Genomic DNA, 27,842 nt, shown 5'->3' with positions numbered 1-27,842 from the left:
TTGCCTGCTTTGCCAAGTTGGTAATCCAGCCTCAGTGCTTTTGTGTGTCTCTCTTTCTCTCTCTCTGTGTGTGTGTGTGTGTAACTGAGAGGCAAAGACAGCAGAGGTTCCTTGTTCCTTTGTAGTTTTGGAGCAGATTTAGCAGCAAGTCAAAGTCATTCTTCTAAAACCACATTTATTTCAAAGGCTCATTTTTAGCAGTATTTACATTATACAGTACAAGTCAATATCTGTACAATTCCCTAGGATGCCTAGAAGGAAAGTCAAACTATGAGAGGTCAAACAATAAAGAGGACAAACAAAAGGCAAAACAATAAAACAAACACAAAAGATGAGCTTCCAGGCACAAGCTTAACGTCAAGCTAAAAACACCAGGCCAAGCCTGTGTCAGGGAAAGAAGCAGAACAAAATCAATTCATATAAAAATTAAATAACATAAGAGAAGTTATGAAATGAAATGGTTCAAGTTCAGACCAGTCCAAGGCCTTTGTGACCATTAACACCATTAAAGTACCATTGATGTACCATTGGACAGCGTACTGTTAAATGATTGTAAACTGAGGGAGAGGACTCTCGTCTTCCAACCACACTGGTCACTGTTGTGAAGTAGACACACCGACGGTTGAGTGTGTAATCTCCTCACCATCTTGCTTGGTGTTCAAGGAATGTTATCGTGGAATAGATGATCAAGACTGCTCAGCATCACGTCCCAGTGAGAACCATCTCTTTGCCAGCAGGGCAGTAAAGACACAGTACACCTTAGAGCAAATACACAACTACCTGCTTATAGACTCACTCTTGTTCTCTCACTCACACAACCAACCTTTAAATCATGTGTGATTGTACGCAGCTCACACACAGTGCAAGCAAGCCCACACATATACATGCTCTTTCTTTCTCTGTTCAAAGCTTCAGATGGAGATGGTCCACACGATCCTCAAAGGTTTGTCTCATCCCATGTTGGGTCATTCATGCTCTTTAACACTCTCCTCACAACCTTTTCCAAATCCTTGCGTGCTCTCTGCTCTTCCTCCAGTGACCTTTTCATCTTCTTGTTATCCTGTAGGGTAAAACAATCTTGTCATTCATGTTGTAAAACAGATTTATCATCAGGTATCATTACAAACTAATTTAATTCCACTTGGCTAACAACATGCCTTCTCTGTACTCAGTTAACAATTTTAAGATCTGCGTTAAACTAATTTGAACTGAAAGTCATATATTATATAAATCATCATTACAATCTTTCATAAAACATCCCAAACATTCACCTGTTTCAGCTCTTGAACCTCATCCCTCAGGGCGTACACTACATCCACCAGGCTCCTTTAAGATGACCACATTCACAGGTCAAGTGATCAGTGATATTAAAGAAGAAGAACAGATATTAAAGAACAGGTTCACATTTTTTCAAGTCTATCTTGAAGGTGCTTTATATGACATTCAGAACCACTAGATGTAGCACTAGAGCATCTCAGACCAAAACAAATGAGCGCTTTGGCGTTATGAGGAAGTACATTAAGACTATTATTGTGTTGGTTGGATTATTGATTTTTACAGTATTAAGTTATTTTAGTAACGTTAGTAACGTATTCAGCTTAGTGAGCTATTTCTTTGATTTGCAGAGTGACATAAATCCATGTAAAATAGTTATTAACTTGCCAACGCTAGCTAACTAAAACATCAAGTAAAATATTCTCTAGGTTATCTATGGTTTGATGGTTTCAATTAAATGTTTGGAACACTAGCAAACGCCTGAACCAGCTACCAAAACAAAGACAACACACAACACACAGAGGAAGTGTGACACACACAGGGCACCATTACTCCAATGTCTCTTTACCACATGTATGTATCCGCAGCTAAAAATAGTCCAATAAATGCACAATTTACTCCTGTATGAGTAATGTTTGCAACAATATACAATGCCCTGCTGTGTCAGAAAAGCCTTATAAGTTACACATTTGTGACCCCTTTTAAAGATTTAATTCTTCAGTAGTAACAAATGGCCTTCAGTTTGAGTGCCACAGACAGGGCAGTGTACTAGCGCACAGTTGGTTTTGGTCTTTTTATGTAATGGGAGTGATTTAGGGCAAAGGAGAAGTGTGAGAAAGAGGTTCATCTATTATCTTACTTTTCTTCCACTGCACTTTGGCCGTTGCGAGTGGGACCCTCAACCAGGACTTTCTTCTCACCGGGGATGATCACATGCAGCCCTGTTTCCGTTAGCGGCCCTGTTTCAAAACAGAAGATCACTCAACGGTTGGTACTTTGTTTTGTCTCACCTAGTCAGCACCCAGTCATCTTCAGTAAATTCATTTTTCAAACTCAAAGTCAACTTCTTTATTGGAACGAGTGACAGCATCAAAGAGAACCAAACACACACCACAGTTTGTTGTAGTACTAGTCTGTTAGTCATGCACAGAACAGATATCAGACAAAAGCCAGAGGAAAGTGAAAGGAAATGAGAGGCTGTGGAGATATCTGCCAAAGAAAACAACAACACACAAATCCATTCATTCATGCACATTAAAATTCTGTCAATCTGAAATGAATGACTCCACCATCTTCCCCAAATGACCACACACACGAAAACAACCAGATTTGCCGTTCTAACAAATCACCAGAATGCCAGTGTCTACCAAATGACAGATTTATTCAAAACTCATAATACAGCGTTTGGGACTTGAACACTTCAGCAGTGTAGAACAAATACACTGACGGCGCTGTTAGATAAGACATGGTCACATGTGTGAACTGAATACAGCATTAGAGCACACAGAGGACAATGTTGGTCAAAGATAGTTGGTCTCTTCACCCTGCCTGTCCCACAGTTTGACTTCGTTTTTTAAACCACAGAATACACCTGTCACAAAGTATAGCACATGATATAAGGACAGTGATATTCTTAGCTCAAATACTCATAGAAGATAGAATGGTTTTTTTTTCTTGCTCCATGACAACTAGTATTTACAGAAAGGGAGACTATGTGCTCTTATATTTCAAGTCCACTCTGACAGTATTCTGAGGTTGAATGAGTATTTCACATAGAAATGTTCCCGTATAATCACGGTCTCTTGTTTCTTTTTTTTGTACCCCAATGCTTTCAAAAACATCGAAGGTGAGCATTTACACTACGAATGAGCATTTACTTTACAGTAACACTGAATACTCAAGTCTACCTTTAGGACTATATCATACACACTGTAGGTAGACGACAAAAAGTACAGAATTTAACAGATTCTATCCCCCACACCCTCTGGCCCGTTACATGATTGTGCAAAATAATTCAAACACTTCATGTTATAATTTTCTGTGTAAACTTTGATACAGACCAATAAAATGTAAAACAAAAAAACAAAAAAACAATGATTCTTCCAGGGATCATTTTGTAAACATTGACATACAGAATAAAATATAAATAAATAAAAAAACGCCTGTATACAAAATAATGAATACAATAAAGAAATCATTTCAGAAACAGTAAATAGTACTGTAACATGGACCCCATGTCATTCGCATTGCTTGCTGTTAAGATAGGCTCTAAGTGGATGCCAACCTGTACTTTTATTACCAAACACCTGGAAAAATACTTCTTCATAAAAATAGGAATTAATGCAAGAGATAGCATGGGAAACCTTACAAGCCCGACACACAAAGGCATGTCTGGCTTATGAGGCCGTAACATAGGTGCTAGTTTGTTGTGACACAGGAGATGTTTCTTTCGGCATTACGCTAACCTGGTCAAATTGTCAGTCTAATAACAGCTACAGCTTAAAGGAATAGTTGAACACTTTGGGAAGTTATTCTCTTTCTCGATGTCTGTATAGGATATATAAAGCTAGAGCTAGCAGCTGGTTAGCTTAGCTTGGCATAAAGACTGGAAGCTGAAGAAAGGTAGTTAAAGAGAGGGTTTTCCGCACTGTTGCCACATACATAACAACAAGATTGATTATACTGTTTTGCTTTTCCATGAGTGAGATAAGAAAATCAGTATCAATCTCATGTTTGTGTGTTACTCATAGAGCTGGAGTCAGGACCTGTTTTGCCTAGCTTAGCATTAAGACTAGATACGGGGAAACAACAAGCCTGGCTTCCATCTACGACCACCTCTAAAGCTCAATGAACATATATTTTCCAGTATGTGCGGTAAGCTAAGCTAACCTGCTACCGGCTCCAGGTTAATTTCCCAAAATGTCAAACCTTTCTTTGAACTAGCAGGAGACATTAAACAAAAGGCATTTGATTTTCATTACAGGACTGTAGCTGTGTTTATTTATTAGTTAGTGTTCGGTTGGTATGCCATGCTTGGTTTAAATGAATCTTTATATTTTGTATTATTGTATTATTAATGCACTAACTTGAGGTTTAAAACAAAATGTAAATGCAACCCTGTAGAACCACTGACAGACAGCAACATTACTGGATGGAAGATCAGGCTTTAAAGGATGATGCTTAGGAGACTACACAATACAGGAAATTATTAAAATTAATGACTTAAAGGTTCGGTTCACCAAAAATACAAAAAAAACCTTCTATCACTTAACTCCAGAGATGGTATCTAGTGTTGCAGAAAGAGGTCCAGGTTAGTCTCAGCAATGTCTGCATCCACAACATTACAATAGAGTTAACTGGGATTGAGAGTTTGGTGCTCACAGGATTGAACATTAATCCTTATTGTAAACAGTTTCCATAGTGCCAATATCTTCAACAGGAAGTAGTCTGAATTTAAACTGTTGACAGTGAGGTCTTTAGATTGTATAGAGTAATGGGGACACTGATTCTAAAAAGACACATTGGTGTATTTTTCAAAGCTGTGAGCACCTCAATGAAAACTGCATTCACTTTGATTGTTTTGGAGTTCAGGCAGAAATTGAAACAAGTGTGAAATGTGTTTTTTGTAATTCGGGTGAACTGACCCTTTAAATTCACACTTCTACAAGCTTGACTTGAGAGTGAAATGTCTGTGATAATCTCCTCTTTCTGTAGCAGCTACATCAAATAATGAACTGTGTTTCACAAACTATTATATCTAAAGATTTTTTTTGTATTTTAGTAGCTTTTGGTTATGTGGTATGTTCAGTTTAATCCTGTTTAGCACTGGCAACATGAAAAAAGATCCAAAGTATGAAAACAGAAATTATATAAAATGTTAAGAATTTGGATATTTCATTTGCATGCTGCATATTATCAGGCAGCAGGGACATGTGCGCCCGAACCTGTGCGTGTGTGTATGGCATCTGTGCTATGTTTGAGCATACATACTCTAGAAACACATACTGGAGAGAAGTAGTACATGGTAAATAGAATACACTCGTTCCTGAATTACATCTGAATATCAGACAGGAAAAGCTCAGTCCCCATTTCTCCCTCCCCTGGTTATCCCTCCCCTATATACCACTCCAACATCCCTGTCCTCCCTGCTGAGAGAGTCCGCCACATTTATGGTCAAACAAGGGGAGTGGTCACATTCAAGATAAATTAACAAGAATTACCAAACACTTACTGCATGACAACTACACAAAGAGAGGAGGCACATAAAAGGGAAAGTGGCAAGGCAACAGGGAGATGCTTAAAACATCTTAAAACAAACAGTCTAAAAATAAATAAACCAAATAAGTTAACAAAAAAATGAACAAATATATCATAGAAAATAAATACATAAATAAAAAAAATCTTTTAATACATTGAAGGTAAAAGAGGTAAGCGCGCTGTACGTTACATTACAGTACAGCGTGGCAGTACTGTACGTTCTTTAGTTCTGGTGAGAGATGCAGCTCTTACGCGGCACTGAACCCATCCTGTAACTGTGGGTGGTCCAGATGGAGTCATAGTCAGAGTCCTCCGAAAGATCAGAGGACAATTCTGGCCGTGACACGCTGCTACGGCGGCCCGGCGAGTCCATACAGGACCGGTCCACATCAGCCAGCACGTGGTTGTGCATCAGGTCAGTGCCCTGCCAGGCTGGTCGGGGCGAGCCAAGTTTGGCGGAGATGTTGCGAATGTAGAAGGAGGAAAATGGCGGGCGAGAAAGAGGAGTGATGGTGCAGAGGGTGGAGGTAACGTAATGCAACACGCAACGAATGGTAAATCATAAAAAGCAACGTGAGGTGTGGAGGATGGGATGATGGAGCGAAATCATAACACATGGAGAAAATTATAGAGCAGCATGGAGAAAACAAACATTGATGAGAAAAAGAAGAAACTCGAGGTAAACCGGAAAAAAAGGGAGGAGTGGAGGAGAGACAGACAGAAGGAGAAGATACTGTTAGAAAGATCAGTTCAGAATACCAGTGTTAAAGAAAGGTACAGCAGTAACAAGGACAGCAAGCTCCAGTATGAGCCTCTCTTCTTTTGTGCATGCACATGTTCAGTATAAGTAAGACTTAGTGATTTCTTACTGGAGTTGAGAGTCTGCCTGGTTTTGGCGCTGGTGCAGTATGCCTCAATAACTTTCAGGATCTGGGCATCTTCTTCCAGTGCAGCTGTACCTGAAAAAGAGAAGAGAATAAAAAAAAAAATCAATTTACATGCTCATGTCACTCAGATATTTAAATGCACAAATTATGTATAAACAATAAAGAAAAGTTCTACGTTTTGGGAAGTACGCCGTTTTGCTTTCTTGCCCAGAGCGAGGTATGAAGCTAGAGACATTTTCCCTGCTAAGCTAACTGTCTCCAGGCTATGTCTTTATACTGTACTTAATGGACAGATATGAGCAAGGAAGTGAATAAGCTATTTCCCAAAATGTCGAACTGTTCCTTTAATATTAAAAGAAGTATTTTTTTTGTTTAACTGAGTTCAGCACAAACTCTGGACATGGATAATAAGGATTTTAAACATACTCTTCCTCAAGGCAAATTCCTCCTCAGACTGCTTCCTCTCAGGCTTGCGCTTAGGAAGGAGTTTCTTCACACTCTTAGGACTTTTACTAAGATCCTGTACATGGGTCAGCAGAAAAAGGTGAGACAATTAGAAAATCAACAGAACAAAAACATACAGGGACGTCTTGAATACATAAAAACACGGTCCCTCACTTCCTTGTAGCAGAGGGCGGCAGAGGGTCGTAAAGGGGGTGCAGGCCGCAGACAGCTCAGGCTCCAGGGTTTGGGGGTGTTCGGTGGTTCCAATGGGCCCCACATCATAGTACTGGAAAGAGATGTCCCATGGGAGGAGGGGTGAGGCAGTGTGTGGTAGGTGGGAGCCACTGTCATGGCCCTCCCCTCAGCATGTCGGGATGGGGTGAGAGGGTGAGATGGGAGCTGAGGAACAAAACAAAAGCAGCAACGTAATGCAACTTTACTGTTTTGGTTTACTCTCACTTGCTGCTGAAGAGCTGCATATTATCCTCAGGAATAGGTGGAGACCAAAACAGAGCTAAACGGAGAGTGAATATTGGTTTTTAATTCAACAGATGGCTTCAAACACAACACTAAATGTATAGTAGTGTTGCTCTGCATCTGCTGGATGTATAAATAGGCAACTGTTTACTCACACTGTCACCAAAACAACTTATATAACTTGTTAACTTATAAAGTGATAATCCTGTATATGTCAGTGTTGTGCTCGCAGCCTGTTCTGCTGAGCCCTAGTGGCCTTAAAACAAATTGCTGCAAATTTAAGAAGTATATCGCTCAGCTCAAGAACAACCAGGATAGAATGGAAAGATTTGTATGTAAAATACACTAAACAGTTATTTTCCATCAATCTTTTTGGCTTCCTACCAGTTTAGGGTCACAGTGGCAGAAAACTAGGCAGGGGTGCAACACAGGTCTCAGTAACCCAGATATGTATAATCCCATACACCTCAGCCAGACGGCATAAGGGTCTTGGGTCAGCCCCTGGGTCAGATGACCAAAAATACCTCTACAGGGAAGCCTCCTGCATGTGACACCTCGCTGTTTTTAATAAGCCTAAATCATAGATTACATTCCCCTTAACTGTTGATAGATTTATAACTCTTTCTCAGACAGTTACCACTTGCCGCGATGCAGCCGCCAACGTATAAGTGGCCTATTGTAAATCGAATTATCATTATTGTTGATTGTTTATTCAAGGCATAAGGCCGAATGTTGATTATCATGTATTTGTATTCATTTTATTAAACCATTGAGCCATTCTAGTGAGAGAAATGAGCCACTTTACACAGGGCTATGTAGTAATTTTGAATGATTGCTAGGCATTATGTAAGCCAGCCTCTAACGCCACGCTGATTTAAGGGTTCACATGTTAAAAAAAAAATCAACATACATATTCACAGTGTTTACATCACATTAGGTATAAATAAACTGAAAGAAAATCATCTGTATGTGGGTATGTAATCATTAGCTCCTGACCGTGTGGCAGGGAACAGTGAGTGGTTTGTGGCTGGGTGCTGTGGCTGCAGTGTGTTTGATCTGTCTGGTCAGGTGTTCCACCCAGTCCTGCAGGTCCTGCTGGTGGGCACACACCACCTGGAGACGGTCAAACATTGGGCCTGCAGGGACAGAGACAATGTTGTTGAAGGCATTATGTGTAAATGAATTCCACTCAGCATCTTGCACATCTACATACATACAACCCTAATTCTAATTCGATTTTTTTTCCCATTATATCTTGTATTTTTCTATTTTTATTTTGTTATTTAATGTTCATTTATTTTATTTCTTATTTGCTGTCTTCTATCTGGCGCTGCTGTATCAAGTGAGTTTCCTCAGTGTGGGATCAATAAAGTCTATCTTATCTGATCTCATCTTATCTTATTTGGCCTTACCATTGAGCTCAAAGGCGTTTTTATGGGCTTCACAGTCTTCTAGTTTGGTCACTGTCATGCTGGCCAGGGGCAATTTTCCCTGCAGAGGGAAATCATTACATCAAGTCACAATCAAGATGTAACAGAGAAATCTTTCATCCCCTATAATAAGTACAGAACTCTAGGGGTTAAACACTAGAGGGGGGAATAAGAAAGACTTATATGAGTAAATGTTTATTACTCACCTGGAATATGAAGCCACTCATCCTGGGGCTGGCAGACAACATAAGGAGGACGTGAGGGAAGAGCATGAGGTAACGCTCACTCTTCTCCTGACAAAGGTTCAAGAATGGGACAGAAATGGAAAGAAATGGAGACAAATGGAGAGCGTGAATGCGCAAAAATAAAACAGTGTAATCCAGTTTGTATATCAACACTCAATTATGGATAAAACCATTTCAGACCATCTCACAGAAACGTTACATTAGTGTGAACTATCTGGGGAGAAGCTATGGGTTGTTGATGTCTCAGTTGTAAAATCGCAGTTTTACAAACTTTCACGCATCATCAGGCTCACAGTTCCTGTAACTAATCAGCCCTTTATATCACTGTACGTATACGCATAACAACTGTCAAAAGAACAGTACTGTTCCCTAAAGCGCACTTTTAATGTAGCATTAATTCAACCACAGCGAACCACAAGCTGTCACTCCATTATGCATTTTACTAGGAATTCATCACCACAGAAATATTATTTAAAGCTAGAAGTTGAACGTTTGAATATTATAAAACACTTTACTTCTTTTATTTCCCCTACATCCTCTGAAGAAAGTCTTTCAATCACCTCTCAAACGCACTGTGCTTTTTACTCATCATTGCTAATTAGCTGCAACAGTAATGAGAACGGAGCACAAGCAGATCTGTGATGGGAAACCATGCAGCACAGAAGGAACTTGGAACGGTTAATGTTATATCTGCAGGAGCCTATAAAGTTATACAATTATTATTATTAAGGTTTTTTTACCCTTTTTTTTTCTCTTTTAGCAAATGTTCAGTGGCTGGGTATTGATCCACGGCCCAGGGGTTATCTAGTCAACTGCAATGTTTCGAGCCATTTAATATGAACAGACCATCAAAAAAGTGTTTTCCATGGTTCGCACTGAAAAATGTCCTTGATGTTTGATATAAAAGTTTTAGAATGTATTTTTGTAAGGTTTCCGTTCATTATCGTGAATCTCTGACATAATCCAGCCCATTTTTAACAATGCATGCAGTCACTGATGCTCTCATGTCAAGCAAATGACATTACAGTATTTAATTACAATATAAACTTTGACAAGTTTTAGTGAGGTACTATTGAACCCTAATGGAGAAAAATGTCTGGAAAAGAAGTCACTTTTTATAAATCTTTTAAAGAGAGGTGTCATAATGAGGAGTAATTTAGAACATGTACTCAAAAGCATTAAATGTCATTACATTAGTGTGGCAGATGCTTTTGTCCAAAGCTACTTACAATTAAAGGTTTCTGTGCACTTAAGATGCCACAATTAAAGAATTAATTTTGCCTTCACAGAGAACTCTAAGTGGGAGTTAACCTATTACAAATAAATGATCACATGATAGTTAAGGTCTTTACACACTGAGGACCTTTTTTCAGGCAACTAATTTGCACGTCAATATATTTTTTAACTGTTGTTTTTGTCATGAGTACTTTCACACAGAATGCGAATACGACGCAGTGAAAAAGCGGCATAATTTAAAAGTTGCTAGTCTACCGCTGTCTCAGTTAGTTTGTTTATATTGTGTGACTTCAGCGTTTCAATGTATTAATACATCTTAATGGACCGGGCCGGACCAGAGCCCCGCGACAGGCAGCTGAGATGAACCTGGTGGATATGACCTCTCTGTCCGTGTGTCTTTCAATGCTGCAGTCCCTGTCCCGCTTGGTCTGCAGTAAGTCTGCATGGATTTGATTTTGTATTTTTATGTGTTGCTAATTTGCATCGCTGATGGTATGAATAGTTTTGATACAACATATTCGCATGCAAGTATTTAGCATTTCTGTGTCGTTTATTCATCATGTCCCCAGTTTTAAAGGGCTTTAAATGAAAGCTGGTGATGATCGAGGCTTTCCTGTCAAGTATGATTTAGTAATGATTTCTGGGTTGATCCCTGTCATTTATGTTGCTGATTTTTTGCTTTGTATAACGTACCAAAGCAGTGGTTAACTGTATATGAGGCGGCCCTAGATATGTGTTTCTTACCAATTACTTTTCTTTACCTTTCTTCACTTAAAATGAAGTTTTGTACTTATTAGACAAATGTTATTTACCTTAATGTGTGTTTGATAAACATAAACTTGATGCAATTGTAGTACCTCTGAGCCAGGACTCTGGACTAAGACCTGGCTCATGTAAAGCACAGAGCCCAGGGTCTTTATGTCGTCCCCCTCCCACAGCCGGATGGATTCGGTGAGGATCTGCAGCTCCAGTTCCTTACGCTTACGCACTTCCTGGCACTGAGCCTGACACAATGGAAACAAATAACTGCTTTAAGACCTTCTATTAGTTCATTTCATTCAGTCCGGTTACATGCAACATCTGACAGGAGAGGAAGTCAGGTCAACTTACAGAGAGATTTTTGAAAGACGCCATGCACTTCTGAATGTCTGGCCGGTCAGGATGAATCTCCTGAAACAAAAACAAAAAGGAAGCATGTTGGTATTCAGACACACATCATAACACCAGTGCTCCAGACAGACGTTGAGCTACACACCTCCATGTGCCTCTCCAGCTCTTTGAGTAAGTTGGGGTATTTGTCGAGTCTCATAAAGGGTTTACTGAGGCCTGTGGTCAGGGTGAGGATCCCAGGACTGACTGCACCCCTCCCCTCCATAAACTCCCCCAATATCTCACTGCAAGTGGAAGAAAAGAGAGAAAATAAATGTTTTTGTTAGTTATCTCATCTCTTATTGGCTCAGTCAAATTATGATTTTTGAAAATGTGTCAAAAAGCTACAACAGCATATACCAAAAACATGAAAACTGTACTGACATAGAGAACCCGTAAGAACACTGACTGAAAGACACAAAATGCACTCTTGACTATTGGGTCTACCTAGCTAAAACAAATAAAGTCTAGCACACCAGTCCTGCAATTAATCCAACCTTCATGAGGGTAATCATTTTCAGTTTTCGATTTTCAGAAAATGTTGAGCGGTAAAGTGTTAAGTTCAGGGAAATATGACAGGAGTTACTGCTCTTTATCATCACATCTACTTGTTAATGCTCTGTTCTCTCTCTGTTTGGGTGTATAAGGGTCTAATTGGGACCCTTTTTGTAAAAATCTATTTATGCATGCCAGCTTTAGGTAAGTTTTTGCAGGCATCTGTTTCCAATTACGTCCAAAATCTGGACCTCTACCACCTCGCACTTACTTAGCTGTTCTTAATTATTTTGCTTTCTGTAGAAAAACAAATACTGCCCCAACTGCAGTTTTGTTGATAATGAAAAGCTGAATGCAGAGTATGCACTTTGTGTCCGTAGTGATAAGCCACAATAGCTGCCAAAACCAGCAAACAGAAAGGTAGCTACACCAGTCCCTTTTCCATTTTCTAATTCAAGCTTTTATTAAGAGCCGTTTGGCTGTGTAACTTGAAAACCCCCTCCTTCCTTCCTTGTGAGCTGTGGCATGTAAACAGGTTCAAAACTAAATGTGTAGTTGATGTGTAAACATACCCGTGCTGGGTGAGCACATTCACTGCAGAGGGGTGGTTGGAGCAGTAACCGGCATAAAGAGCCTTCATCTGTGGCATGAGGTTGAGGAAGAAGCCTCCCACCCTCTGCGAGCTCTCTGGAAGCCTGAAGAAGAAATACACACTGATTAATGCTTCTGTGCAAACTCTCATACACAAACAAGAAAACAGACTGGAGCAGAAGTATGTGGAATGTGTGTGTGTGTGTGTGTGTGTGTGTGTGTGTGTGTGTGTGTGTGTGTGTGTGTGTACACTATCAGCTAAAAGGACTACAACCACAATATATGACATATCCCCCTTTTCTGTGGCTTAATCCAACATCCCTGTAGTACAGTCGGGCCAACACTAGATGTCTCTCTGCTTATATAAAGAGTGAGGGTGCTGCTGCAGTGTGGCTGTGTATGTGGGGAGGGACTAACTTGGTGCACTCCTCCAGTGATTGGACGAGCATCTGCTGGAAGGTGCTGATCTCTTCAAGGTTGCCCAGAATCAAAGCCACGTCTGAGCTGCTCAGTCTGAAGGAAAAGACAGAATGGAAAAGCAAAATGGTGACAACATATTCAATAATATGCAAAAATAAAAAAGATAAAGGTTCTCAACCCAGATTTGTTGTTGAATAAGTGTACAAAAGCTGATCAATCCAGGTCCCTGTTATATAACACTCATGCTTAAATAATCTGGTTCTTATATATAAATGAGTCGTACTGGTCAATGCTCTGAAGAGGTCGCAGGTAGTTTGTCAGGAGGCTCTGGAGGTCTTTAGAATATTCCGTCTCCGTTTCTAAAATGTTCTGCAAAACCTACAATACAAAAGGGGAAAAAACAGTTAGATATTATTTATTAGATATTAAATATTTTATGAATTAGTGACACAGATCGTGACTTAGAAATCCATACATTTAGACTGAGCTACTGCAGGGACATGGCTTGGGAACCGGAGGAGTTGCCAGTTCAAGTCCAGCATGGACCACAGTATGGAGTGTGGACCGGTACCTGGGCACTGTTAAGGTGCTCTTCAGCAAGCCCTTAAGCCCTAACTGCTCCTTGAGCACTGCTACATGGCAGACCATCACTCCACCATCTCTCCACATTTGTATGTCTATAAGCCCTGTGTGTGTATGATTGTATTTCGGGCCCATGTGTGAAAATTCATGATTTCCCCATTGAGCATTAATAAAGTAAATCTTTAAAAATTAGAAACAGTAAATATTATGATGTCCCTTCTATCCAATCCAAGAAACTACATAAACATAATCTGCCAAATATGTAAGTATTTTCAGCAGTTCATATATTATGTAGAAAAAAAATACGGCGTAATTGACAATACAGGTTTGGAACATGAACCACTGATCAGTTTTTTCATTACATTCAATTACCCATTCATGTATGTGTATACTGCATATCTGATCAAAATATAAGTTATGGGTTCTCCACTGATGACCAGTTCTTCCCATCAGAATAGGATAAGACTTGCTGGCTAATTGACAATGTTTAATTTGGTTTCTTAACATATCAATTAACATAGTATTCTGTTGTTGTTTTTACTCTACCTATCCACGTATCTTATACTGTATTGTATAGCAACCAAAGGATAGACTACATCAGTAGACTATAAAATAGAACCTATATGTGATACATATGTATTTATTATGTATATGTTATATGTAATAGGTGAATCTATTGTAAACTACTTTGGCAACGAGAGAGAGAGAGAGAGAGAGAGAGCGAGAGAATGAGACAGAGAGTGTGTAACTGTGATAATGGTTTTTACAAACCACAACTGCCCTCAGCTGCAGTAACATTTTCAAGGTTAGTCACAGGGCAGAGAGAAAAAGTATGTCAATGGGTTGTTCAGAGAGAGCTGTGGTTGAAGAGGCAAACTAGATTTTATCCTGGTGCTCCATGTAATTATTTTCCAGCAAGAGTAGAGTATTTACAAATACTTACTGGAAAAAGCATAGATAGAAACTAGGTGTTAATGAACAGCATCAGAAAACAGACAGAATCATTAAATCATCATTAGAGACAGAATAAAGAAATAAAGACTGATTTCAAGTGTTGAGTTGTGTACTTACCAAGTTGTAGTACGTCTTGCTGATTGCAGAAGTGTCAAAGCCTTTAGGGGGACTCTTGAGAGTGCCGGACTTGGGTGACACTTGCTTGTCTGTGGCCGGAGACAAAAGAAATGAATTAGGGCACATAGTTCCACCTAGCTTTGTCTTTAGACGTGTATAATACATTACAAATGTGTCACGACCTCGAATTCCCAAATTATCTGTGGATGAATGCTGATGTGGTATTAAATCAGCGCAAGCTTTTTGAGCATGAACCATTACTATTATCCTGAGAAATAGGCACACAGTGATAATTGACACACATTGTAGAGATGAATCACGCAGTTGAAACTACTTCTTAATTCAAAAATTAGAAATAATTGGCAGCATGGAGATGCTACTGGCTGTCAATAACAACAAAGTCCCAAACACATTTTTAGTGGCTGTTTTACTGCACATCTAAACACTGTTTTATATCCACAGACTTATGTTTACCATTTGTGTGTTGGGAATTGCACTCACAGTAATGTTTATTGAGAAAACACGAGAATACATTACTTCAGCAACCACTGTTTTGTCTCAGCATTTCGTTTATCATTCATTTATGCAATAATTGCTTAATTTGAATGCACCATAAACTGCCCCTTGGTTGCCCATATTGCTTAGCACTTCATCTCACCTTATTCATATTCATATATTTGTTTTTATTAATATTGCTATTTTTCTTGCTTTTCTCACATTAAGTTTGTATTGTTGTTATCTATTTTGCATGTATAGTAACAACACTTTTACTGCCTTCATGTCAAATCTTGCCCCCATAAAGATCTGACATGAACTGAAGCGACACCATTATCACAGAATTCTGCTACCAATGAATATGTGTATCCATCAGGTGTCAATCAGAAAACTGATTATTCAATAGTTGGAGTGAATAAATAAATATCAGTCAAACAGAGGCTCAGATTTTAATCTGCCACCTCTTTCCACGTGGCATCACAACCTGTTTTACAAGTGTCCAAAAACAGACCACAGCAGGCCTTGGGGAGCAACAGATGTGGGGGCTGTGTTACCGTCGTAAAGGCCAGATGGAATGGCAATGACAATGGCAACTGTGATGTAGTGTACCGGCTGGCAGTCTTTGTCTGAGAGAGATGTGAAAATGTCTGTTTCTAAAATGATTGAATCTTTCAAGCTGCTCTGTGATCACTCTGACACATGCAGGGGAGGAGGACCTATTTAAAATGATGTGGGATGCAACTGACAGTTTTGGAGGCTGAAACAAATAAAACATAATGCTATAAATCTCTACTGGACTGTTTCAATGTTGAAATGTCTTCTTGAGGTAGCTCAGGTACCCACCAGAGCCTTTGATCTCACGGACATAGTTGCTAGGAAACCACCCAGTTTTGCCATTAAGCGTCCCCTCCCACCAGCCACCGTCCTCCTGACGAGTCACACCGATGATGTCACCCTTGGCAAAGGTGAGCTCATCCTCATTAGTCTGCTGGAAGTTGAAACGTGCCCTCACCAGCAGCTGCTGTCCACTGTTTTCTGACATGTCCTGACAAACGAGGGGAGGGTATCACCGAGGGGGGAGAGAAGAAACACCAAAAGTGAGCAACGCGCAGAGACAGACATTGTGAGGAGATGAAAGACAGATGAGAACAACAGAAGTTAGTAGGAAGACAAGTGTCAACAAGAAGAGCTTTACTCTCAAACATCCATTCATCCCCATTGTGAAACAAATATTATGAAATATAACTCATCATTTACATCCCTCAGAAATTTGACTATGTCGCAAACAAAACCCTCCCAGTAGTAACAGTATTCCACTGTTTACCATCTCTGACTATCTGTTGTTTTAACTGACTGGCTGTGATTGAATGCAGCTTGAGTGAGTTGAGGCAGACAGTGGGTGGGACTAATGCAATCACAGTGAGAATAAACGACTACTGTAGCTGTGGTTTGTCATCTTGAAACTTGCATTGTTCTTCATTATGTGCATTTAAGGAACTGCTAGTTGATTTTCAATCTAAATTCCATGTATTATTATTTACTTGTCAATAATATAAATAGTTAGACAGTGCTGTTAGGCTGCCGTCTATACAAAGCTTTGTATGATAAAGTGGGCGTCCTGATGGCCTTAGTGGTTAAAATGTATATAATATAATTACAAAGTCTCTGGTTCAGTTCTGGCTCAGGGCCTTTGTTATATGTCATACCCCTCTCTCACACCCCATCTTTCCTGTCTGTATAGACACAGTCAGGAAGAAAAGTCTTTAACTAAGGTGACACATTATTCTGTTCACTAATGATCTGCTAATTCTCTTCCAGAGAAATTACATGTACATTAATTGTACCAACTATACTATAAAATGTAAGGAAATGTTTGGTTAAGATAAGTTAAGTTATAAAGTGTTTGTGCTGACCTTAACTAAGGTCGTTTCAACTTATTTTGCCCAATTAGACCTCTTCATAGGACTGTGTGGACGTGTACAGACTTTGTTTGATTGACTCCACTGTTGGTTTTGTTGCACCTGCTAGAACAGAACAACTTACTCCTTTATCTGAACTTCGTCTGGCAAAATTGACTCGTGCGTTGAGGCAGAGGAGAGGAATTAGCGTGGGGATTGAACTGTGGGATAACACCATTCGACAAGTTGTAAATCACTGGTCATCGCTTTTTTTAAATCAAACACTTTGTCATTATCCTCTATTAAAAGTCACTGCAGACAAACAGGATATAAAGAAGAGGAGCCAACTTGTGTTGGTTTGTGTTTGAAAGCCAATATATCTCCTTCCTCATTACTGTAAGAGAGGAGCAAAATCCAATGTGACTGCAGCTTTTTATAGTACATAAAGTCTGGTGACTCCTGAACAGAGATCTGACCAGCAGAAATAGCTGAAAACACCTGTGTGTGTGTGTGTGTGTGTGTGTGTGTGTGTGTGTGTGTGTGTGTGTGTGTGTGTGTGTGTGTGTGTGTGTGTGTGTGCAAGGCCTTTAATAATTTCCTTCTACAATCACACCAAAACCCTACAGTGAACTTACTACATTTGATTTGTATTGGTTTATTATTAATATGTTGGACTGCAGTTGGGCAAAATAACAAAAACACCATAATAAAACAACATCACCACCGAACAGTCTCAAAACTATACATCACAGAGGTAGTATTCTTTGTATTGCATTATATTTGATGTGCATTATACTTTGAGTGTATTCAGGTGTTACTGTGTCAATCTTTCCTATTGTGTTCCTAAACTGTGCTGTTAGTGTGCGTTGATCTTACCAGACTGCGAAACTGGTTCTGCAGCAGCTTAGAGGATCGGCCCAGTGAAGCCTGACAGGACAGCGACTCAAACGACTTGATGCGATGGGCTGAAGAGTGCCGGGCGCACACTGAATCACTGCCCACGCCGATATCTGAACAGGAAGGGGAAAATATAAATACACCAGACCTGGTATCTGCAGTCAGCGCCTACACACTCATGACTACCCGCCCGTCTTTCATAAAAAACGCCCACGGGCATCATGTAACTCACACATGTATTTGGACTAACCTGCTGTCACTTTATTCAGGGCAACCAGACTGCTCAGCACCTTTGAGAAGTTCAGTCCGAGCAGCAGGTCACTGGCCTCAAACGGCTGCGGGTGGGGGGGAGGGGGGTAGAGACGGGGAGAAGGAGAGCCAAAGAACATGAGCGTGAGAACCAGAGTCATCGGTAAAAGCATTTCCCTTTTAAAGCTAATTCCAGCGCAGCAGCACTGTGTCATCACTTGGCCACAGTGCCAGCACAGAGCAGTCAATCGATAACTCTTGTTATCTCTGACAGAAGGAGTGGGCGAAACACACAAGCTCAGCAGACACACATATATCTGCAGCAGCTACAAACAGATACTATTTACAGCGTTTGCCGTACTGGTTGAATTACGTGCATTCAAAAAAGATACTGAGAAAGCATGTCTACTTCACACGGATGAGGTTGGCCTTATTCTAGATTTTTCTTGCAACAAATCCCATGAAAAGACCAAAACCAACAATGAACTGATCCAAGCATTTCCTGTAGCCAAAGTCTGACATATAGGGCTAATTTGCATGTTGCAATCCAATCAATATTGACAATGTTTTATTCTTCTTTTTTCAAAAGTATTTTAACTGACAGCAAGGTGTTGATGTTTTGTTTTTTTAAAAGATTATTTTGGGGCTTTTAAAGCATTTATTAGACAGGAGAAGCTGTAGAGAGACAGGAAAGTGGAGAGAGAGAGAGAGAGAGAGAGAGAGAGAGAGAGAGAGAGAGAGAGAGAGAGAGAGAGAGAGAGAGAGAGAGAGAGAGAGAGAGAGGGCATGACATGCAGCAAAGGGCTGGAATCAAAAGCAGGCCACTGCGGTAAGGACTCAACCTTTGTGCATGGGGGGCATGTAAGCTATCAGGACACCCCAGCAAGGTGTTGTTGATGTCAGTTCTAAAATATTAGTAAAACCCTGGTACAGCTTTATACTGAACAAGTACTCAAAAAAGCATATAAGATTATCAACAACCCCACAAGTGTCCTCTGTGACAACTTGAAGCTGCTGCCATCAGGAATGCATTTTAGATTGCCTGAAGGCATTAGACTGGCAAACAGTCCCAGTGCAGTGAGAAATGGTCAGTTTACCTTGTGTTTAGACCTTATCCTAATCCTTGTGTATGTTTGAATTAGTTTCTTTATGTATGTAAATTAAGTATCTGTGTTTGCACACTTGCTTGCCTTAAATTGCCCCTTGAGGGAGGAATAAAGTATTTTTAATTGAACTGAAGTAACTCAAGTTACTGAGTTTGATAGTTCCTGATAGTTCTTTTGTAAAATTTGGGGACAAAGGGGGTCAGTAAAAGGACATATTTCTCAAAGTAGTGTGTAATTCTGGCATCAGTACAGAAAGTCATGTACTGTATTGACACAACTATCAAATTATGGCTGCCCGAGAAGGTAAAAAAAAATCATATTGCTATTATTTTGACTGATATAACGAAAGAAATATGATTCACGATTAGTGGGAATGATCATTTTTGCATCCCAATCTAATATCTTACATTTAAAGAACAAGATTTGTAGACCAGCATATTTCAGCAGCTCTACAGTACTTCATTATAATGCTGTTTGTCACACATTTTACCTTTATCAAAAAACTGCAGCCTCTGCGATACAGATTATTATTATTCTAACAGGCTTGGGGCTGATACTGTGTTCATGGTAAAGATTCCCATGTTAACAACTTCATCAGACACCTCAAGACAGATTGTTGCAGGGTTGGTCGAGTGAGGGTTTAGATAACTTGCACTGACAATATAACACTATATTCATTCCATTTAATGTTGGGAGGGGCTGAAATGTTAACAAGAACGCTATTTACAAGTCAGAAACACGTTATTACCAGAACATGAACAGGGCATGAGTGTCTAAGACAGGTCAAAAAGTCTTGAGAAACAGACATGCATTGGGATTTGTTGACAATAATAAACATGTAGAATAATGCCAGCCTTATCCTTTAACTGCAGTAAAAGTATAAGCACCGTCTGTGTCACTATCAGTGTGACTCTCGCTATGCTCCCGGTTCGTATGAATGGCAATGATTGTATCTCTGTTGACGACTGTAGTTGTCCTCTCGCTTCCTGTGTGTGTGTGTGTGTGTGTGTGTGTGTGTGTGTGTGTGTGCTTCATGTGATTAGTTACTCTCGCTTCAGTTATATTGAGGGTGAGTGACTGTGAGATATGAGTCTCTTTCATCTTCCGCTCTGATTGCAGATATGTCCAGAGGGAATATGTGAATGACTGTGTTTGCAAGAGTGTTTTTGGAAAAGAGAGTGTATGTGTGTGTGTGTGTGTGTGTGTGTGTGTGTGTGTGTGTGTGTGTGTGTGTGTGTGTGTGTGTGTGTGTAGAAGCTAGTGGTAGAATTGTTGTCCTTAAGGAGCATTCATGTGAAAGCGCCCTCTTCCTTATCAGTTTATACTTTTACTGGAACTGAAACAACAACTAACATTTAGTACTTGTATCTAACCTTTTTCTCTCCCATGATAACTGCAACATTGCAGTTCTCCCTCAGTCATTTTAACAGATTGTCCATTAGGGAAAAAAGGTACAAGTCTTCACAGTAAAGCGTGATGAATTATGTAAATTAAACATTCACGCATGGAGATGATGAACATGACTAACATGACAAGCTTCGACACGTCCGCGAGGCCTCAGCATCACAGTCAGGTAATGATCCCTCGGAGCAGGCTGAGACAATAGTGCAACACCCCTCTGTGACTCAGCAAGCTACAACAGCGTGCTGAGCTGCTCTCACACTTGTCATGATTGAGGAAATGAGTGTTTACCTGCACAGGGTATTACAACCTACTAGTGCATGTACACTACAGTTAATGGGATACGATTACACAGACGTCTTAGTAAGAGATTACCTAAATGCACTACATTATGTTGAAATATTAATTATTTTGTCTGCACCAGGTACAGACAATGCAACAGGATAATGATCCTAGACATACAGATAAGGAAGCCAAGCAATTTGCTTTAGGGTTGAACAGTGGCAATATTCTTCACTGACCAAGTTAGTCACCTGACCTCAATCCAGCTGATCACATGTTGCAGTCGCTAAAGACTGAGGGCCAAAAGCACCAGAGACGGGCAAGAATTGAAGATTATAGCCTAACCAATAATGGGCTTTATACGGCACTATGGATATTTGACAATTTACTAAATCTGATTTGATGTATGGGTCCAATTAATCTGTCTAGCTCTGAGGAAAATGGCTCCCGCCAGAACAGCTGCGGATGTCTACGGGTAGCAGACATTAGCCAGTCTAATATAAACTAATCTAAATCTTGGCTATGATATTGATTTGACTCAAATTAAAGCTCAAAATTCAGGACTTTGAATCCAACCTGCTTTAGTATAAAGAGCCAACTGGAGCCCGTTAGATTATTCAGTAACAATTTTTATCGTTGATTAATCGTTACCGTCGTTCTCAAATCTCAAATGTTAAGATTCGCTGTTTTTCTGGGATAAATATTATTTCACATTGAAAATCTGTGGGTTTTCAACTGCTGTTTTGGATGGTGATAGGCAGTTTTGTCTATTTTACTTTACATAGCACAGATTAAACAGTTATATATATATATATAGACACACACACATACAAACCCCTTTAACAGTACTATATGTCTACTGCGGTAGCTATACAATACAACAAGCCTTTTCTTGTTTTCATTATAATGGCAATGGATTCAAAGTCTCCCATTAGTCGAGAGATGGATCTGTGATTACTCTCAGGGTAGACGCAGTGTAAGGTTACTATTCCAGAGGGACCTGTGGGGTCATGGGAAACTTTAATGATCACTTCCTGTGGTCAAAGACATTAGGGGTTAAGGGTCAGTAACAGCAGCTGCCCAAGTGTGAGACATGGTCTGGAGTGTTTAATCTGCGAGAGGTATCCAAATTAGATCTAAAACAGATCACTCCTGTTGAAATGTCCCGGACAGACACCTGCAAACAGAGCAAGACTAGAATGTCAACGCTCAGCCAAAACATTCAGCTTAACTCCATTAGAAAGAGGTAGGTCAGGACTGTAAAAGCACAGCGTCTATCGGTCTTTCTCGTGTAAGAGGCCAATGCTCTAATCTGAAGCCACTGCTCTAATCTGAAGCCACAGCTACCTGGGGTCAGAGCCAGCAGTGCTCTGGGCTCTGGAGAAGATCCATCTTTTTGCTCTACAGATGGTGAGCGGGAGGACTGCCATGTCCCAAACTACTGTAATCCTGCTCTGTCCAGAACACTCAAAAAAAATCATGTAAATTTGAATGCACTCTTGCACGCGAGGACGAAGGCAGCATGACATGAAGGAGCTGATATTATGGGCATATTTGACTATTTGTTACCAATAAAACCGAATATTATTGATCCAAACTGTTGCCAGAACCTGTCCCTGTATGGAGCCAAAACAAACAGAGGCCTTTTCCAATGAAATCATAATGGATGGATTTTGCCTCTCTGGCATTTCAGCTGCCTGTAACTGCAAAATGTCTCGTTTCACACACTTAATATGACAGCGCTATGTCTCACCCCATCTCCACCTCTTGTTCAGTGGCTGGAGACCCGGCCAGGAGAGTTAACGCTGAGGAACACTGAGTTGTATTGTCAAACTAGGCTGGTTCAATGACCCCTCTATGCACTGGCCAGCACACACCGCCTTTAACAGCACGCCGTCCTCCATTTGCTTAAGATTAAGGAGGCTTTCTCACTAACCATAACCACAATATACTGAAATATGTCTACATGCAGCCTGCAAGGGTGAGGTACTTCATCTGTGGACATGTTTAGACTTCCTCTGAGACTGTAATTACCATGTTAGAACAAGACCTACTTAGATAGCCGTGCTCCTACATTGTGCAAAGCTGCAGTGGGAAATTTGTTCTTAACATAAAAAAAAATAAGCGTTTATGCAAAGGTGCTAGTGTGAACTGGTGGTGACAACAAAGCCACGCATGAGCCCCGAGGACAAAGCTCTGCATTAATTAAAAAAGCGTAAACATTAACCCGGGCGCTTCTAAACAAAGGTGGGAGACGTGAGCAGGCTACAGTGTAGTAGTTTTATCACTTATTGTTACTTGAGGTTGCCGAAATGTTACAAATGTTTCGACACTGGACGGACAAGCCAGCCTCTCCGAGCCGGGCGATGGGTGATTGTTCTCGGCTTGTGGTTCACTCCTCCTCCCTCTGTCAGGGGCTCGTCCGCTCCACGGACCCATTGTTTATTGTATCAGTGGCTCCTCTTAAACAAGCCGACTCTACACTTCAAACAGCAACTCTCGGTGTTGTAATACGCGGACGGGTGTGGTACACAGGCAATATTAATGCCCAATGTGGGGAAATGTACTTACCTCGACGCGAAATGATGTGCAGCCCTTGAGAAACTCCTTTATGTTGTGCAGGCACTCGCCGTCGTTTTTCGGTTCTTGGTAAATCTGGAAAGACGGAAACGCTGGTTAGGGATAAACTTCCACTTCCCGCTGCTGGGGAAGGGGGGGGGTTCTCGCTTTTCACACTGCGGTTTTCTGTGAGTTTCTAAGCCCTGTAAATATCTCTTCTTTATCGACACTCATTCTACGTTTTGTGTGTGTGTGTGTGTTTCCAGTGGGCCTGACACACTCCGGGAGGCTGGACTCAGATCCCGCAGCGGGGAAGTGGAGGAGGCTGTAGTACTGGGTCGAGGGAAATGACGTCAACAAATAAGGATCCCCACAGACTGGTGGTTGGTTGGAGTCTGTGGGTGCACTCGTCTTCATTACAACCTACTGCAACAGAGGGCTAAACTAGTAAAAGAAAATGTCGTTATATTTTACCTTCATTGATATAAACCTCTCAGCCTTATGTAAGCATAAAGTTTAATTCACCCTTTAAAATGTTAATTTATTACAGGACTAGGATTAGTTTTAGCTAAGTGTAGCTAATAAACTGGCAACTGAGTATATACATTTATTACAGCCAGGCTGATTAAACACATTTTAGGGTAGCTAGATACCAATATCAACATTCATTTTTTAAACTAAAACATAAGGACCTTTCTGTACAGCACTTTATTTTTACTTATCGGCTGAGATATATTGTTGTTTATCATGGACTTTTTCACCTTTAAAATAGGATTTAATGTGTTACATACTGTTTGAGGTTAACAGTTTGTGTTTATGCTGTATTCTAGAAAGTTTTCCACATCGACATCCACCAAATACCTGTGCAAACCATGACCTACCCACAGACTGAAATAAACTGTTGGAACTGATTTCTGGATCCTGTGTTTAAATGTGCACACCACATAGGATGTTCAGTGAGCCAATGCCACCAATGCAATAGCTTTTTCAATGCCAGTACGGATATATATCTGTGATAAGTTTATATAAGACAAATATAGAACTCTGAGATTAATTGGTGACCAGTATACAAAATATTGTATATAACGATTGAAGTAATACACCTCAAAACCCATGATTTTAGTCTTTATCTAACCCTTACTGCAGGGCTGACACTTCTCCCTTTTTCCTATTTTATTGAACATATCTTGTATTTCCTCACACTTTTCATTCTTCACAATTTTCCTCAAAACATTTTGCTCATATTTTGCTCCATTGCACTCAACACACAACATTATCCTACGAATTTCTAATTTTCTCAATTTCATTTTGTCATATATTTCCCACTTTACCTCTTGCTACTGAGAAGGCCTTGTCGTGTAAGTGTGTCCCGGGCAAGAAGTGTGCACGTAGCATTTAGAGATTAATACAGACTAGAGCACTCAAAAGAGTGTGTCATTGTTAAAAATAAGTATAGCCTTTGGTTAAAAGTGAATAATACAGGTGGAAGGTCAACCATCCTCACGTCATGACCTTCTCTCCATCAAAATGTCAGTGGGAGGAATCGAAGAACTGACGAAGAGATGCAAGTGAGGGAGGAAGAGACCGGTTATAGCTAATTGGAAAGAACCATGATAGAGTAAATTTAAATAGCTCTGGTATCTACCCTAATAACAACTGACCTCTGGCTGTGACCCCCAATTCCCACTTCCTTCTGGCCCACATACAGTGCTGCACACACTTAGAGCAATGATCGAAGTGAAAAGAGCCAGATGATGAGCCAATGAATGACTAGCCCAGGTATTTAAAGGACCAGTGTGTAGAATTTAGTGGCATCTAGCCATGAAGTTGCAGATGGCAACCAACTGAATACACCTCGCCCTTTGAAGTGTGCAGGGGAATCAATGGTGGTTGCAGAACTTCATTCACATGGGCTACTGTAGAGACATGGTGGTTCAACATGGTGGACTATGTAGAAAAGGACTGGCTCCCTCTGTAGTTGAAAAAGGCTCATTCTAAGATAACAAAAACACAACAATTCTTAATTATCAGCTGATTATTTATTAATGATAATAAATCTATGAATAGTATACTCAATTTATGCCAATAGATCCTCCTAAATGTTACACACTGGACCTTTAAGGCACACGTGGGAAGAAAGAAAAGTGGGAAGCACGACATGGGGAACATGTTATGCATTATTAGTAATAGTAGATAGAAGAAGTAGTGACAGTAGTAGTTTTTATAGCAAGGCTGATAAATCACAGGTCGATGTATCAGCCAATGTTAGCTTATCACAGATATATTATATCAGCGTGTCGACCAATAAGTAACAAGAAATGTATGTTTGAGGTTAATTTAGAAACAGTTGCCATTACATAGCTTCCCACTAGAGTGCCCTGATAACTGAATTATTATGACTATTAATGTCCCTCCCACTACATATATTTTATAAGCAAATTAATGGGGATCCTTATTAAAAATGTGTGTTTACATTAAGTGTTAAGGAAAAAAAGAATATTGGCAATAGATCACTATAGTGTTTTTTTAAAACTCTCCAATATCTATTTCAAGTCCCAATCCAGTCCCGATCCAGTATCTGACTGCCTACAGTATTATACTGTAGTTTATATATACAATTATAGTTTTGTCTCTCCAGATCTATTCAAGACATTTTTTTGCCTCTGGGGTTCCATCGAAGCGGCCACTGGCCTTACAGAAAGCTGTCCTCTCTGACCAGGAAGGAAAACAATTTAAATTTGTATCGTAACTCCATTTTTGTAATATGTTGTGAGGCATTTAACCCGTGACAGTTTGGGAAAATCAATAAAACATATTAAATCCTCCCCAAATGAGATGGCAGCAGATCATTTAGATGAGCAATATATTGACATTACTGATTTGGATTTCACAGGATGAGGCACATATCTCCCATTTGCTGTCTCAAGCATAGATTATTATATAGATTATTTCAAAGCATTTGAGAGAGGATGTCTTTTTAACCTACAGCAAACCCTCTCATGTATGCAAAACAGTGAAGCATCATTTGGTTATGTCATACAAATGAAACAACACCCCATTGTCGGAGTGGGGGGGGGGGGAATGGAGGAACCTGTTTGCCATTTAACAGGCAAATTTCTCATGCTCACGAGGATGTGCAGGCAGCCCCGAGCACAACAGCCTCTTTTCAGGAAGCCATTGCCTCCCTAAGGTAGCTGTCTGAAGTGGCTGACGCTTTACATTGACAGACACAAACACTGCGCTGTTCCTTTAAATGGGGAGAGGGTCCATCTCTGTATGTGCGCCCTTGCAGTCAATGGCGGCCCACTCTTATTTCTGTGGTCTGTGTACAGATACCCCAGTCATCCCTGGCTCATCATACTGTGTGTGTATATATATATAAAAAAATACATTGACATGTAAGCCACATCGCCCTGGATTAAAGACGCATTTAAATTACAGGGGCTTCAAACGATAACGCAGATCTGCATTAATAGCATATTAAACGAGGCCTTCATTTATTAAGACCCAGTGGATCTATTAGCTCCTGATCCATTTGATCAATCAATTTTCTGTTTGTTGTGTTGTTGCCTTATCTAGAGCAGATCAATACGCGGTGGAAAACAACGGCCTTTCTCTTTACGCACGACTTGACATACGTGTGTGCGAGCATATAGCGCCGTCCCCGCAGACAATAACCCGGGCTGCCGTGACCTACAAAAGAAATCGCCTCATGGACCACTGGGCAGAAAGAGAAGCCAGACAACAAACCGCGTCGGTTTCACGGATCTGGGCAGCACACAGACACGCCGACGGGGCGGGCGGCTGGTTGTATGCAGAGGAGGAGAGAGAGGAGGGGAGGGGGTGGTGGTGGGGGGGTGTATTATTGCCCTTACTTTCTCCGTGGACCCCGGGCTGAGCCGCTCCAGCAGCCGACACAAGACCACCCCATCTTTCAGGGAGGTCTGCAGAAACGCTTCAGGATCCGAGATGGTCTTCTTCGGCGATTCCAGCACCCCGAGCGTAATCAACCATGTAACCGTCTGTTCCGCCGAATTCATGTCCAGTCACAACAGATCCTATTCAACAAAGCGGCTGTGTTTGGTTTCCTAACAGCTTGCTGCCCCGGTTACGCTGTCATCTGTGCGTTAGAACAGGAACCTGATTAATCCACAAAAAAAAATAAAAAAATGATGATGTCGATGGAGAGAGAGAGAGAGAGAGAGAGAGAGAGAGAGAGAGAGAGAGAGAGAGGCTGCGGGAAACCCTCTACCTCGGGGTTGTTGGATGCGGATGACGGCTGGCTGCTGGAAATTCAGCAGGTCTGGTTTCCTCCCTTGAATGGTGTGTTTCCCCCCACCCCCCCTCTAACCTGGCAAGCTGTCAAGTGCGGCTCTGTGATGCGTTGAGGCAGTGG

General features: G+C 40.6%; 1 protein-coding gene across 5 annotated transcripts; it reads right to left on the bottom strand.

Moving 5' to 3' along the window:
• Window positions 1-155: 155 nt before the first annotated feature.
• arhgef7a (Rho guanine nucleotide exchange factor (GEF) 7a) lies at window positions 156-27,842 on the bottom strand. Of its 5 annotated transcripts, none has more exons than XM_051404124.1 (22): window positions 27,322-27,842; window positions 23,459-23,542; window positions 18,100-18,184; window positions 17,829-17,962; window positions 15,898-16,099; window positions 14,560-14,648; window positions 13,190-13,284; window positions 12,904-12,999; window positions 12,468-12,590; window positions 11,507-11,645; window positions 11,362-11,421; window positions 11,109-11,255; window positions 8,977-9,063; window positions 8,753-8,831; window positions 8,337-8,476; window positions 7,038-7,262; window positions 6,846-6,939; window positions 6,402-6,491; window positions 5,785-5,964; window positions 2,135-2,234; window positions 1,272-1,326; window positions 156-1,060 (listed from the first exon to the last, which is right to left on the bottom strand). In XM_051404124.1, the coding sequence occupies exons 1-22, from the start codon at window positions 27,484-27,486 to the stop codon at window positions 938-940; spliced, it is 2,592 nt and encodes an 863-aa protein (XP_051260084.1). In that variant the 5' UTR covers window positions 27,487-27,842; the 3' UTR covers window positions 156-937. The 5 variants fall into 5 exon arrangements, 4 of the variants coding, with proteins under 4 accessions (XP_051260084.1, XP_051260081.1, XP_051260082.1 ...); XM_051404121.1 differs by lacking the exon at window positions 5,785-5,964 and having other exon boundaries at window positions 27,322-27,586; window positions 27,699-27,838; XM_051404122.1 differs by lacking the exon at window positions 5,785-5,964 and having other exon boundaries at window positions 27,322-27,566; window positions 27,699-27,838.

The sequence above is a fragment of the Dicentrarchus labrax genome, unplaced genomic scaffold (genome assembly GCF_905237075.1).
Source record: "Dicentrarchus labrax unplaced genomic scaffold, dlabrax2021, whole genome shotgun sequence".
NCBI lineage: Eukaryota > Metazoa > Chordata > Actinopteri > Moronidae > Dicentrarchus > Dicentrarchus labrax.
The sequence above is the reverse complement of the archived record's forward strand: the minus strand, read 5'-3'. Positions and strand labels throughout refer to the sequence as shown.